This window comes from Pteropus medius, unplaced genomic scaffold, assembly GCF_902729225.1.
Source record: "Pteropus medius unplaced genomic scaffold, Ma_sr-lr_union100, whole genome shotgun sequence".
NCBI lineage: Eukaryota > Metazoa > Chordata > Mammalia > Chiroptera > Pteropodidae > Pteropus > Pteropus medius.
The window spans coordinates 3,858,875-3,873,953 of record NW_024354875.1 but is presented as its reverse complement, the minus strand read 5'-3'; the positions used below and the strand labels follow the sequence as shown (position 1 = coordinate 3,873,953).

The 15,079-nt window shown below is 42.1% G+C and overlaps 1 protein-coding gene across 1 annotated transcript in view; it reads right to left on the bottom strand.

Annotated features, from left to right (window-relative positions):
* LOC120597108 (thiamine transporter 2-like) overlaps nt 1-15,079 on the bottom strand; it is a 36,651-nt gene that overhangs the window by 20,454 nt on the left and 1,118 nt on the right. The window contains 3 exon segments of the mRNA XM_039855806.1: nt 1,194-1,581; nt 1,583-2,018; nt 3,745-3,910. Coding sequence (XP_039711740.1) covers nt 1,194-1,581; nt 1,583-2,018; nt 3,745-3,910 — 990 coding nt within the window.

Below are 15,079 nucleotides of genomic sequence, written 5' to 3'. Positions count from 1 at the left end.
TCAGCCAACTCAAGGAAAAGCAATAAATACCTAGGTACACACACAGGTCCTTTTAAAGGGCCTGCCTCTCCCACCTTGTCACACCTCACCCTTCGCCTTTGGGTAATGCTCTGTCATCTGCTGCCATTTTCACTGAAACCAAGGCTGCTTACTATTTGTTAAGGGCTACTGTGTCCCTGGTTCTTACTAACGACAATTACATGAACGTGTGATATGCATGAAAGGCCAGAGAAAAAATTATACAGTATAATACAATTACTTAGCTGTGGAGAGGAGAGAGAACGGAAGGATACAAGAATCCAGTTGGAATTTAGCATTATTCCAGTAGATATTTGGATATAGTCGGGGATGGAGAAGCTGGGTGTGAAAAATTTAATCAGAAGGCAACAAGCTTTGGCAAATCTCCACATGTATAGTTCAGGAAAGAAGCAAATCTTTAAGTTATTGCCATTGGGACTCTTGAAATAATAAGGTAGCTCCTAGAACAGTAGCTTTCATACTTCTTTAAATATAGCCTGAGAAATAAACATATTCTATAGGTCGGTCAGTACATGTATATGTGTGTGTAAACAGAATTTTCACAAAACAGAACTTACCTTTATAAGCAGATACACTCTTTATTCTGTTCTATTCTTTAATTTAAACATCAGCCAGAAATCTACTACATTGATTTCAAGATCTATATTCTGTAAAGGGCCAGACAGTTAATATTTCAACCTCGTGAGTCACATATTCTTTGCTTGTTTTTGTTAGGTTGTTTGGCTGAATTTAATATTTTACAACCCTTATCATATATATATTTTTTTCCCCTATACAATCTCTTAAAAATGTAAAAACCACTAGCTGTGATAGCCCATGGGCCATCGTTGGCCCACATACATATTAATGGTTTGCAAACCACGGTTTGAAGGCTGGAGTTACTGAAAGCCTAGAGAGAGTAAAAAGTTTTCACTGTTTAACCAGGTTTGGCCCCTGGGGCACCAATTTGCAGTTCACGTTCTCAGGGATGGGTGAGACTTTATTTTCCAGGTAAAGCTATATCCACGTTCTATTATATTCATTGCTGCTTTTAAATTTTGTGACAAAAGCTCTTTTTCTTTTCAAAGCATTTGTCATTGAAATCGTCATCCCAAAACACGATCGAGAGAATACATTTTCTGGTTTTATCATAGGATAAAACCGTGTATATTTACCCCCAAATGTCGCAAGGGCTTCTACTGCTCCGTTGTCTATTGGGGAACTCTGGGACGGTGCCTTGTATTCCCACAGGGTTTGAACATTGCTCAAAACCTGGTTATAACCTGCTGTGGAAAGAGCCCACCACAGGGACCAGTAAAAAAGACGCTTTGAGGAGTAGCACTTTTTCAGGTCTTGGAACCACTGCATGAAAACTCTCAAAGTCACATTTTCTGGCTTCGGGCCACTCCACTGGCCATCATCCAGCTTCTCCGAAGTGGCGGGTGTCTCCGAAGTGGGCTTCTCCTCGTCACAGCCTGATGTTCTGCCCTCATGAGGTTCCTCTATCACTGCTTCCATGCTCGATGGCTTCTGTACTTCTTTGCTGGGTTTTGCGTGAAAAAAACATGCTTTTCTTGGGCATCGGTAGACAAAGTGAGAAAAGGAAGGCCATGGAGACAGAGACCAGGGATATGACATTGAGGTAAAGGTACGATATTTTGGCCAGGGACACCAAGAGCTGAGCCAGCACCGAGGCCGTCGTGCGGGCCACCAGCGTGATGCCCCTGCAGTAGCCGCTTACTTCTTAATAGTGCTTGGGGCTGACCACGCTGTATAAGTAGGCAGAGTCGGCCACCTCGGTGACGAAGGCCAAACCGTAGAAGAATTCCACAACCTGCGTGGTTCTCACTCCTTGGCCAAAAAGGAGCAGCAGCGAGGTAATGATGAAGCTGATCGCTTCTAAGACGATGACTGGCTCGTAGCAGACATAATCGGTGAGGATAAAGACGGGGAGCACCATCACCAGGTAAGAGTATGTCCACACTGGAAAAGTGTCATTTTGTGAGCTGCAACATTAAACGGGGAGAGTGTGAGGACAAAAACACCAGGAAGTGAAAGGTACCCCCGGGTTCTGACATATACATTATCCAGGCGACAGGTGTCAATCCCTGGACACGTCGTTGGGCTCGTTCCAAAGTTGGCACCGTTTGAGACTTCACATGGATTTCTGATAAGACAATGAAAGCGATGAGGAACCAAAATTCAAGGAAACAAACTGCAGAGGTGACCGATGTGGATTCATTCCCCCGAGTATAAAGAAAAGTCGGCTATTGCTCTCAGTTATCTGCTTCTTGCATCTTTAAGTTGTCATTTGATCTTCATAGGCGATTGAGGCTGGGAAAAGAGCCATAACGCACAGTTGGCTTCCACAATTAACAGCATGTCCGGGGCAAATCAGGGCTGCTTAGCGACCATTGCCCGCGAGCACTTAGTAAAATAGGCTACTCTTCTTCAAAGTCAGAACCGTAAGGCTAAAAAGGATGTCTAGGACCAGAAGAGCCTGACCATCGTCACCTTTGATCCACATGAGTAGGTCAAAGTGCAGACCATCGAGATACCATCTGGGTGAACAGGCAAATACCAGATTCATCCGGAAGGCTGGTCGAAAAATAGACATTTAAATCAAATGGATCTGAGCAACCTAAGTGCCCATCAATAGATGACTGGACAAGGATGAGGTGGTACATATATACAATGGAATTTTACTCGGCCATAAAAAAATAAAATCTTACCGTTTGCAACAACATGGAAAGACATGGAAGGTATTATGCTAAGTGAAGTAAGTCAGACAAAGACAAACACCGTAGGATTTTACTTATATGTGGAATCTAAGGAACAAAATAAATGAACAAACAAAACAAAAACAGACTCAAAGACACAGAGAACAAACTGGTGAGTGCCGGATGGGAGGGGTAGTTGCGGGAGCTGGATGAAAATGTGAAGGGATTAAGAAGTACAGATTGGTAGTTACGAAATATTCATGGAGATGTAAAGTACAGCATAGGGAATATAGTCAGTATTACTGTAATAACTATGTCTAGTGCCAAGTGGGTGCCTGACTAACAGGGGAGATCACTTTATAAATTATATACATGTTTAACCGCTATGCTGGACACCTGAAATTAATAGAATCTTGAATGTCAACTCTAATAGAAAAATTTTAAAAATATAAAGTTGGAAAATCAGTCAATCAATTTGAATGGAGCCTGAGAATTTACATTTCTGACAAGTTCCCAGGTGGTGTCCACACCCTGGTCCATGAAGCACACCTTGAAAACCATCAACTAGCAGGCTTCATAGGGTTAGACCCTTCGACGTGACTGAAAGTTAAAAACAGCCTTAATATTTATGAACAAAGAGGGGGAAATCTTCGGAGGATTTTCCACATGCTTTTTCAGTAACTTTTCCTTCTGTGACTCATAGTATCCTTTCAGATTTGTATTCGTCACCAGAGACGACTTTATTTCAGGTTAATAATCATAAGCAATACAGTCTTAGAGTATTATTTTTGTACAACTGAACGATTATATAAAGTAAGGTTGTATTTCATCCACATCACTTTTGTTGCGGCAAAGAGTTTACCTTTTTATATGATGAATACATGAAAATCATCAAGGTCCACTTGCTCGTATTTGAGATTGTAAGAAGTGTCGATAGTTTGCCCTACTCAGGACTTCAGGCGTTGGTTCTAAAAAGACTTAAGTCTAAGTTAAGCGTGTTAGTTAAGTTACCACACTGAGACTTATATTTTTATCTGGTCCTGTTAGATAAGGTGCAATAAATGGCTCTGATGGTTTCATCATTGAGAAAAATCCAAAGAAGCAGAGGATTACTGTGGGGAGAACCCAGCAATGGCTGGGTGAAGTCCTACGACAATTTATGGGTGGTTCAACTGTTGCAGGAAAGAAAAAAAGAAAGAAAGAAAGTGTGTAAGAAGATGGCTCATCAATCTCACATTTCTTTTTCTAAAACTTGCAGTCTCTTCCTCTTGTTCCTTCTGTCCTTCAGTCTAAAAATGGGGAAAAAAATGATTGTGAAAATATATCTCGGGTAAAAGAGTCTTCTTTTAGGATTTTTGGTGGAAGAAAAAATCAGTGATTACTTAAAAACACCATAGTAGGGGTTAAGTCTCATCTTGGGTGAAATGGTGGGGTCACTGAAGAGAAAGTCCTCTCGAGCATTGCTTAGGTAAGTCAGTCATGTTCACCATTGGTCTTTTAGAGTAGAAAATTATCAGGGAGTCTCACCTATAGCATAAATCTTGGGCAGAAGATAAGATTGGTGGAATTTAAATAAGAAGTTGCGAAGACACAATTGCTAAGCAAACATTTGCTTCACCCCCGCCCCCATCCTAAACCTATTAACATGTAGGTATTGTTATGTGTTAATTACCTATTGATGAACTGGAAATGCATTTCAATGAGTATTTTATAATGGTGAATAAAATAGCTTTTGGAGAGTAAAGATTTATAAAGCAGATAAACCCCTTGCTTTTTCAAATTATCAAAATCAAAGTGAACATTGATTTAACATAAAAAGCCTCAATTAATTTGAACTGTCGTCTACCCAGGTGGTTTGTTTTTAATACCTATTTTCAGAAGAAGAATTACATGACATCTAGACGATATCACATCATAGATGAAATTAAAGCACAACACTTGGAAGTCTTTTTCTGAGTTGATATTTAACTTCGATTTCATTCTTATTTTTTCCCATTTATGTTGCTAATATTGAAATATGAGAACTTATGTTCAGGATGATAAGCCTTCAAGCTGGCTGACTAAAGGGAAGCCAAAGACACTCTTTAGAAAGGCAATCACCAGCTTCTGGAAAAATCTCACTTACTCAGTTAGAGAAGCTTCTTCCCTGAAGCTTCCTGACCCTCTTGCTTCTTACAGCCCTGGCAAGACATTATGGCATGACAGTCAAGGGCAGTCAATCGGCTACAAATTTTTCTCTGCTACTTATAAGCATGTGACCTTGGGCAAGCTACCGGACCCCTCTGGTAAATCAGATTTATCATCTGTAAGACAGGTATGATAATATTTACCTCACGTAGGAGGTAGTTTGGGAACAATAAACAAGGATTTCCTGGTGAGAAGAACATGAACTTTGTAGTCAAGCAAATTCAAATTTCGAATCCCTTTCAAGACATGTGACTCCGGACACATTTCTTAATGTGCTGGGACCTCAATTTCCCTCACTTGCACAGGTAAATTAATAATGCTCATCACAAAGTGATGGAAACATCCTGGCAGGATGCCATCATGGCTGCAGGTGCTTAACATGGGTTAGCTTCTCGTTTCTAACCCGGGAATCCACAACCAGCTTTCAGGGCAACGAATCGGGGAAATGTTGGCATTTGCTGCGGCTGCTCTGGTTTCTGTTGGAGTGAGGAATGCTGAAGCCACAGGAGGGTTCTAGAACCTGGGACAATTGGGGTTTAAGTGAGTTTCAGCAAGCGAGATTGCTGTTCACAGCAGGATGAATCCTGCGGGCCGTTAAAGGAAAGAACCAGGACAGATTTCTATTCCTCAGAAAGAATCCCCTGTGTACTTTATAAAAATTCAAAAATTCTCACTGTTGGATCCATTTCAGTTTGTGAAAGTTTCATAGAGTGATAATTCTTAGGATTCTAATGATAAAATGCAGAGTCGAAACAGTTTCTAACAGAGGGTGTAACAAGAAAACCCTAAGTCCTCCTCCTGAATCGATGCCCCAGGTACTGGTGAGGATGAAGAGTCACTCAGCATTTCTGAGACCAGGCACTTTGGTTCCAAAGACAGCATGGATTCAGGTTTTTTGTGTCGGAAATAACCTCCGATTCCCCCCTAATGTTGGCAGCTAGTTTGTAAAAGCAGAATCTTGAACTCAAAAGGGCTGGATTGGTTGGTTTAACTAGATTATGGAATCCATCGCCAACACCGGGAAGAGTCGCGCTAAGAACCGGCTGCACCCGGTCCTCTTGAAAGTCGACATCTCTATTCCAGTTAGGTTCCAAGTTCGCCCCCTGCTGGTGTCTTTATTTATTGCAGAAACGTGGTGTGCTTATATTATCTGCTAGTGTGCTGCCTGCACAGCTCTTCCAGACGGATTGGCTTTCCTTGTCGCTTCTAGAAAACGAATGGCTCCTTAGGAAGAAGTTTGAAAACAGAGGAGTACAAGATCCCTTGATTATGTGGCCTGCTGAAATTGGAGGGAGTCAAGAACTCAACGTGAAAGATGAAAACACGCCTTCATAGAGCTCTTTTGCTAATTCCAAAGCAATTTTCTCTTTATTCTCTATGTGCTAACTCATCGTAATTCAGTACTGAAAGGTGGAGCTAGAATCAAAAAAAAAAAAAAGACAAATACTGAATTTACAACCCCAAGTTATCCCGGTGGCATAATTTTTAATATTTCAGAAAGATGGGACTTTTTAGTTACTTTTTTGACTTGCTATTTCAAAGGTCATTGGAAAATCAGTTAAAATGTTACCAAGCAAATGCTCTCCTTTGCTCCTAATTATGGTAAAATGCACATTTCTAGCTGGGGGGTGGGTGTGGGGTCGAAAGTGGTGGGCTTCTGTTTCAGAATATTGGTCTGTCCCAGCATGGTTCCGGCCCCGGGGGCCTGCAGCCTGGGGCCCTGGCTGTTGTCAGACCTGGAGCACTGCCTGGGATGGGTGGGCTTTTAATACTCTTCCCACTATTATTATGAGGTGGGCCATCGGCATTTTTTTTTCCCTCTTGTACTTAACCATACTTAGCTGACCTTACTCAAATTCCTTAGCCTCTCTGAATCCCACTGATTAAAAGAGCTGATTCTGGAATAGGTAAGATATTTGGAAATGTTGGAAATGGAGTAAATATATTTTGCATGTGGGAAGACAAATTTGGGGGCTGGAAGGTGGAGTATTGTGGGTTGAATTATGTCCCTCCCCCGCCAAATATGTTAAAGTCCTAACTCTCAGGACCTCAAAATGAGACTTATTTGGAAATAAGGTTGGTCGATAAAATTAATTAAGGTGAAGTCATACTGGAGCAGGGTGGGCCTTTAATCCAATATAAGTGAGATACTTATTATAAAGAGAAGAGACACAGATACGAAGATGCACAGCAAAAAGGTGGCCATGTGACAACAAAGGCAGAGATTGGAGTAATGCATCTACAAACCAAGGAACGCCAAGTGTTCCTCGCGGAATCTAACAGAGGTGTAGGAAGATCTTCCTTTATGGGTTTCAGAGGCAGAATGGTCCCACTGACACCTCAGTTTTGGACTGCTAACCTTCAGACCTGTGAGACAATAAATTTCTGATGTTTTATCCCAATTTGGTGGTATTTTGTTACTGCCACCCCAGGAAACTGATATAGATTCTGATACCCCTAATTTGAATTTCTGATAATTTGGACCAAATGTGTGATGCATTTCGTGTTAAAATTTTTTCTTTAATTACTCTAGCTTGGATTTCCATGTATCTATACTTTTATTATTATTAAGTACAAATGGAACAGATGAATCTTTATTTACATATGGAATGAAATTTCCCAGTTTGTTTTCATAGCTACCCATAAATATCTTTAGCAAGGTAATGAATGTTGGTTACACCTCGTATGGTGGTTATTTAAAAACTTAGGTGTTCTCATAAAAGACCAAATGTTAATTTTTTTAAAAATATAATGTTCTGTGAAATATAGAAATGATAAAGTGATGCCTTACCCTTTTAGATGACCGGATTTTCTAAGTGAATTATAGTTTTCAAGTAAAAAATTGTACATTTCTTTACAGCTTAGTTATTACTGTACTTGTAAATTTATTTTGACAATACCCAGGTGAGTCAAATCACTCTTCGGGGCCTGGGTCTTCCTCTCCCATGGTTGGATACTCTTCCTCCAGCCACCTGCGGCCCGTGCCCCATCATTGCATATATATTGTGCTCTAATGTCCTCTTTCAGAGAGGACTTCTTAGACCGCCCTGTCCAAAAATGACCTTCCTCCCATCATCCTCTATTTCTTTACTTTGCTTTGTCACCACTGGTTATGCATTAATATGCTTAATTGGTTTTTGTCTAATTCTTCCTTCTAAAAAAAGTGTCATAAAAGAAAAGATTTTTATATCCATGTTGGTGTCTGCTATATTTTTAATTAAAAATTAACATTTTTTTAGATAAATGAACTCAATGAACATTTTTGGATAGATTAAATAATGCTATCAAAGTATAAAATATAAGACCGATTATTGTGCCAGTGAGGGTTCTCCAGAGAAACAGAATCAAAATCAGTTGCAAGTTAAGTGTGTGAAAATGGTAAAAACTAGTGTGTTTTATGAAATAGTTCTAACAGGGCCCAGATATTCTGAACACTATATGAATTTATAGAAACATTTCCACTTACATTGCTGGGTTTAAGGGTACAATATCTGACACTTTCCAGTAATTGTTTAAATTAATGGTATTTTATTTTTACATACTCCGGTTATATTAGAGAATATTTTTATGGGCTTCAAGAAGTTTTCATTTAAATGTTACTAAGGTGATGGGCATTTATATTTATCTAAAGGCCTCACTGAAAAAGAATTCTACACCAGATTTGACCGTGATGAAGATAACTGCCTTGCAGAATACAGGCCACTTTTTAATTTTTCATCTCCAAATCTCACAGGAGTGCCTCCAGTGGGCAGACTGCCCCATATCCATACAGGGCAACGAATTCAGGCAAATGTCGTCTCAGGCTTCTTCCTGTAGGAGGGAGGACTTGCAAGGTGGCGGGGGAGCGGGATAGGGGGCAGGGGGCAGGGGGGACAGGTTTGAGCTGGCAAGGAGGGTATGTGTTGAGTGGGGCCCTCTCAGCCTTCACATTAGGAACCCGCGTGATAAGGCTGATCTGAGAACCTCCTGCTGAGTCTCCTGTATTTTTTGGGATTCTTTTCTGAAGCATGTTGTCCCACAACCTCTAATGACCGCACGCTATGGGGTAGGGAGGAAGGCTCCCTGTGTGTGTGTGTGTGTGTGGTATGGCATACAAGGCTGCTGCACGCAGTGCGCGGTGGTCTTAGATATAAAAAAAAAAGCCTGCAAAGAAATGCAATATATTAAAGAACTGATGTGTTAAATTCCTGGCTTCCGCCGGTATTCTCAACTGGAGCGACCCTGGTCACAGTGAGAGATGAAAGTGTTTCTATAAACACATTTACACTTAACTTGCTAGTAACAATCCATTAGTTCTCTGGTAATTTCACTTTGAAAGGAGGTTAGAGATAATGCTCACCGCGAAAGATGATGCTCCCCAGCAAAGAGTGAGCAAACTTGGCTTTGAGTGGGACCAGGATGTTAGGAGGGAGGACCTTCCAGATCACCCCTTGTTGCTTGCCACCCACTCTACCTTTCACAAGGTGGGCCTTATCTGGAGACCATTTAGGTGGGTGGTCCTCTTCCTTGAGGTAAAGCAAATACTGATCTCACCTAGATCAACAAAGCTCTCACTTAAACAGTAGTGGCAATGACAGTTGGAAACCGAAGTACACGTCAAGAGCAATGATAACGATGAAAGAAAATCGCCAGTGGTTAAGTTGGGGGTGACTGTTTTCCATCTATCTCTGCTTCCCAGGAAGTAGGGGGCGGCTCTCCTATGCAGGGCGCTTCCAGGTTTTCTAAGTCTTTTTTTGCATAAGTGACTGATAAAACAGCTACCTCCCAAGTCGGAGGAGCCTGACCCGGGGTCAAGTACATTTTCTCCTGGCAGCCCGCTCTCTTCTTCCGTCCCCCATGTCCAGTCTGACCATGGATTTTTGCTCGCCTCCAAGGTAGAACTTTTTTTGTCTTTTATTCTCCATGCCTTTTATGGAACCCTCCTCCTCCTCCCCGCTACTTCGGCTGTCCTAGAGATATTGAAATTCCTCTGCCTTTTCTCACTTTGACCTGCTTTAGTACTCCTGCCCCCGTGAATTTGGCTTGAGAAAATAAAAAATAAACCTAATAGAAAAAACATAATCTCCCACCTGATGGGAGAGGATGGAAGAGGACCTCAGCCTCCTTGGAGAGAGGAGCAGATGGATAGGAAAAGGTGCCAGGATCAGGCAAGAATATGGAGGAAGATGATTTTGAGGGGCAGGGAGATGAAAGTTAATCCCCCTAACTGATAAAGAGGACAATATGCTGCTAGGATTTTTCAGGTCCTTAAGTTCAAATAGCAGCTTCATCATTTTCTAGCTACGATCTCTGGCATTTACAAGTGGTCGTTGATATTTTCCCTGCTTCTCATCGATGCTCGAGACAATTATTCTCAACCCCTTGGGAGAAAATGACAATGTTAATTTCTTTGAAACTCATTTAACTAGGTCACTTTCTAGTGGTCGAGTTGGTGATATCTACTGACCTCCTGATCTCTCTTCCTCTGTCATGACTGACCTGTAGGTCTAATGCCCACTTGACATCTACACTTGAACGGCTCAAGGGGATTTCAAATGCCACACATTCAAACCTAGCCCGGGATCTTCCCACAAGCATAGTCTCTTTTCATTGTTCTCTATCAAGATTATGGTGCCACCAGAAATCTAGAAATTCCCTCTCCTGTAATTATATTCAATTTATCCCCACATTCTATCAAGTTTCCCTTCAATAATTCTCAGATTCTCCTCTCTATTTTTACTTCCAATATCTTAGTGTTATTAGCACCATTGTCTTTAGTCCGGATAAATGCCAACTAACTTTTTTCCACAAGTCCTCTGGCCCTCTTTCTCATTCTGTAGCCAGCATAATCTTTTTCATATGCAAAAATAATTAAAATTTTTTGCTTAAAAATCCTCTAATAGGTTCTCAATCTCCTCGCCATGATCTACAAGGCCCTGTACTTCTTCCCCTTGTTCCACGCCCCCCGCCACCCACACACACAGTGTGACCTTGAGCCGCTTACTCTTTTCTCCCATGTTGGATTTTTGCCACACTGATCATCTTTCAGGTCCTCGAGCACACTGTCTTCCTTCTGCCACAGGACCTTTGCACAAGCTGTTCCATCTGATCGCACAGTCCCCCTCGCCCTTTACCCTGGTTGTTTACTGTTCATCCTTCAGCTCCCAGCTTCCTTAGAGATGTTTTCCTTAACTCCCTAGTCAAGATCAGATTCCTTCGTCATGTCTCTCATAGACAAGTCTTCTTACAGGGCATGTTTTTTAGTGGGCGATTTTATGTTCATTATTGTACCTATTAAATTAATAACTGAGCTCTCCATGAGGCTGTAAGCTGCATGACATTAAGGATAGAGTCTCTTGTTGTTTGCAAGGAACATCCCCAGTGCCTAGAAAAGAGTCTGGTAGAGTATGGGCTTAACAAATATTTTTCAAATGAATGGAAAAATCTACTGAGCCCCAAATGTCTCATTTTATAGAACAGCAATCATTATGCAGGCTACATAGGAATGCTATGAAGATTAAGTGAGCTCTGTGCATGTAAAGAACCGAGCACAGTATCTGTTACTGCTCAGTATCGTTTTGGTTGCTATTCTCCTCCTTCTCTTTTTCTTCTTTACATTTTATAACTAGCAACTGTTTACCTGCCCTCATGAGCAGGAAGTATATCGATGTCCCGTGGTCCAGACCTGGTTTTGGCAGATGAAAACAATGAATCATGTTTTTGGAGGATGGTGAAGGCTCATCCCTAACACCCCCTGTGGGAGTGTTCAGGGACTCCCTTAGGCTGTATTTCTCTAGACCCCTACCCATTTCCACTGTGTTCAAAGCAGGTGCTTCTGCCAGGGGGAAATGACAGCAAGGCCATTTACTCAGAACCGAGCCACAGACCTTTATTCTTAGAAGGATGGGCAGAGAGGCCAGATCCTGGGCTTACAGGGAAGACCTGAGTTTCTCAACAATCATCAGAGGACTTCTTGGTAAGAAGCATCCTTATTGTCTTTGACCTTCAATCTCAGCAGTGAGAGCTGCTGGAGAGACTTCTGGGCCTGAAACCCTGCCTCTCAAACGTGCCACCACCTCCACCTTTATTCCAATGTTTGGGTCACCGTCCCAATTGATTCACTTACGTGCCTGCCTCACCCTTTGCTCCTCTCTCATGCAGGCCATTCACCAAGACTATAATGAATAGCTTTTAGCATCATAGTCACTTAAGAAACATTGTAAAAATACAAATGTCCTGGCCTCATCTCTGTACCTTCTGGTTGACTGTCTCAGGTCTGAAGCCCAAGAATCTGCACATTTAAGCAGCACTGGTGTTTCTGATGGAGTGGTCACGGCTAGACGCAGTGGACTGAGGAGAACTGCATTTCATGCTCTCCCCTGACTCAGGTCTTCCAGAGGCAACTCCCCGATGTCTATGCCACAGCAGCCGTTCATGAAGGGAGGAGGTGAGACTTATTACCTAGGGCTTTCTCCCATCCTTCATGGACATCCTGCTGTGCCTTTGCTCACCCTCTACCCCCAAGCTGGGGGCCACTCTGGTCCCCTGCCCAGATTGCTTTCCCAAAAAGGGACCACTTGAGTGACAGGTCTGCATACTACACAAAGTGAGATCGTTAAAACAAATATGCACACACATATCTGAAAATTTTCAGCCTACAAGAGATTTTTATTACCTCTATATGCCCTGAAAATAGGTAATAAAATACATCTTCTTCTAATACCTTTTTCATTTTAATAACCACATATAAATATGACCTCTAGCAACCTCACTCATTTCTGGCTGCCCCCGTCTGCCTGCATTTCCTGACTTCCTGAGTGCTCAGTTTACATACACTCCAAGTATGCAATTCTCCACCAGAATTAAGTCAATTCTTCCTAACACATAGTATCAATTAGCACGTTAAAATACACACTGCTGGTAGCTAGCTGCCATTTTTAACCCAATTCCTCCTTGGGCAGACAGCTATACTATGTGATTTCCATGCCTTGTTTCTGATTCTTTGAAAAGTTTGCAAAGTAGATATTGTCTCCATCCGGTGGATGAGAAAGCAGACGCTCAAGAAGAGACAGTGTGGCCTGTCCTGGGTCATACGGTTTAGAATCCAGTTCTGGACACATGTAAATCCTGGATTCTTCTCCTACCTGCTAGGCTGGGACGTGATAGTCTCAGTCCCTTCTGTCATTCCTCACACGTTGTTCTGTGGTCTTATTTACTTCCTTTGTCCTTGCTGGCTACCCGCAAACGTTGAACCTGTATGGCGTATGACTGAAGATTGCCATCAAAAATGATGAGTGTCCTTAAATGGTCATGTGTTACCCCAACTGATCATAAATAGAGCATTCGTTCTTGCAATTAGTTCAATGGACATTTACAGAAACTCTCTGAAGAGTCTATACCCCCAAAGGCTGTTCCTTAGGCCAACGTGATTCTGTACTATTTAATGCTAGTGACCTCTACCAGTTGTCAGGCTTTGGGTAATAGACACTTAATTCCCATCTGTAAAAGTGCCTAAACGGACAGCTCAGATGGAAGGGGAAGAGAGACGGCGCCGAGAGGCAGCCCTACTGGGAGGCCTGGGAAAGCCCCTTCTTTCCCCTTCCTCCAGGACCCCCTGTCCCAGCCTGCTGCTGTCACTGACAGAGTTTGGAGGTTGCTTCAAAATGCTTTGCCTTTATTGTTACACCGAATAGTATAACACTTTGAGCGAATGTTGCTGCCCCTCCCCAACCAGAGGCAAATTATAAAAGTCAATGACATTTTAATTATTGCTTGACTCATGTGAAGGACCTACTGCTTCACAGACCCACGAGAGATAGAAATGAGAATTCCATGTGAATTACTATTTTGCTATTGCCCTCGCTGTTCTGATATGAAACAAACAAACAAACAAACAAACAAACATTTCTTTCCTCTGGAATAAATACTTTTCCATACTTTGTTTCCCCCTGTTATGATCAAACAAGAGAGGTTTCACGTTTGGTGAAATCAATGTCTGACGCAAAAAACGGAAGGATGTCTTTCATCAGCTGCTTCTCCCAGCAGGTGAGGCAAGCTGGTCTGAGCTTACCTTTGTGGTCTTGAAAGCAAGAGGAGAGGAGACTTGGAGCAGAGGGAGCGTTGGCCAGCAAACAGAGGAACTAGCCAGGCGAGTGTGGAGCTCTGTCCTCTGCACCAGTGGGACAGCTACTATCAGCCATGATTTCAAAATGCCTGTCTCTAGGACAGAGAGGACAACACGTGCCACAAATCGTGACTGAGCAACGAGTCGTGCCGTGACATGTCACCACCTTCAGCAGATGGGAAGGACCAGGTCAAAGTTCCATTACCACGGATCAATGAAACTCACTTTTGTGTCGGGAGAAAACGGACTTCTCCTTGTATTAGGAAGACATCACTGCTTTTCTACCAGACTGGGAGGAGCTAAGTGTAGGGCTTTATCACACCTAATTTTGTTAGTGACCAGGAGACCCCTAATGTGCCTACTATTTCACTAGCTTCGTATTTTAGTCTCACACCATAGGTCTTTTCCAAAGTCACTATGTTCTTCCTGGAACATCTACTGGGGTCGAATTTTTAAGAGTCCACTTGCCTTGTTCCTCTATGACATTTTACTTTAATTCTCACCTCCAGAGTTGTTTGTATTTCTTTCCTCCTATCATTTTCTTTGATCAAAGTCTCTCCAGGATCTCCAAAGTGATTTAGTCTCTTGAAATGAAAGTTCAGACATCTGCCTCCCTTTACTGCAATTATTAACGTGCTGGTTCATTTTGTCTGTCACATCACTTACAAACTGTTCTTGACTCATTTCCTTCAAGATGTCGGCAGCTGGCTCCAGGCCACCATTTTTGTCTACAGGCACAGGTGCAGCTCACACGGCTAGGCATCTGCCAGGCAGCACTGTGGGTTTCATATAATGGCCTTGAAGCCCACATGTATTCTTAGATTAGGTCACTTGTACTTATAATTGTTTTGAAAGACCGGAAAGGGAAATGACGGTCATGAAGGAAACAGAAAAGACAGTGACGCCCAGGATTCTCATTTTGTGCAGAGTAGAGGGAACAGAGTTGGGGGAGAGGGTGGTTGTTTCTGGATTTCCCTTCTCTGAATTTCCATTTTCTCCTTTAAAAAAGCATTTTTTAAAAATTCTTCTTTGTTAATTTTCCAAATAAAAT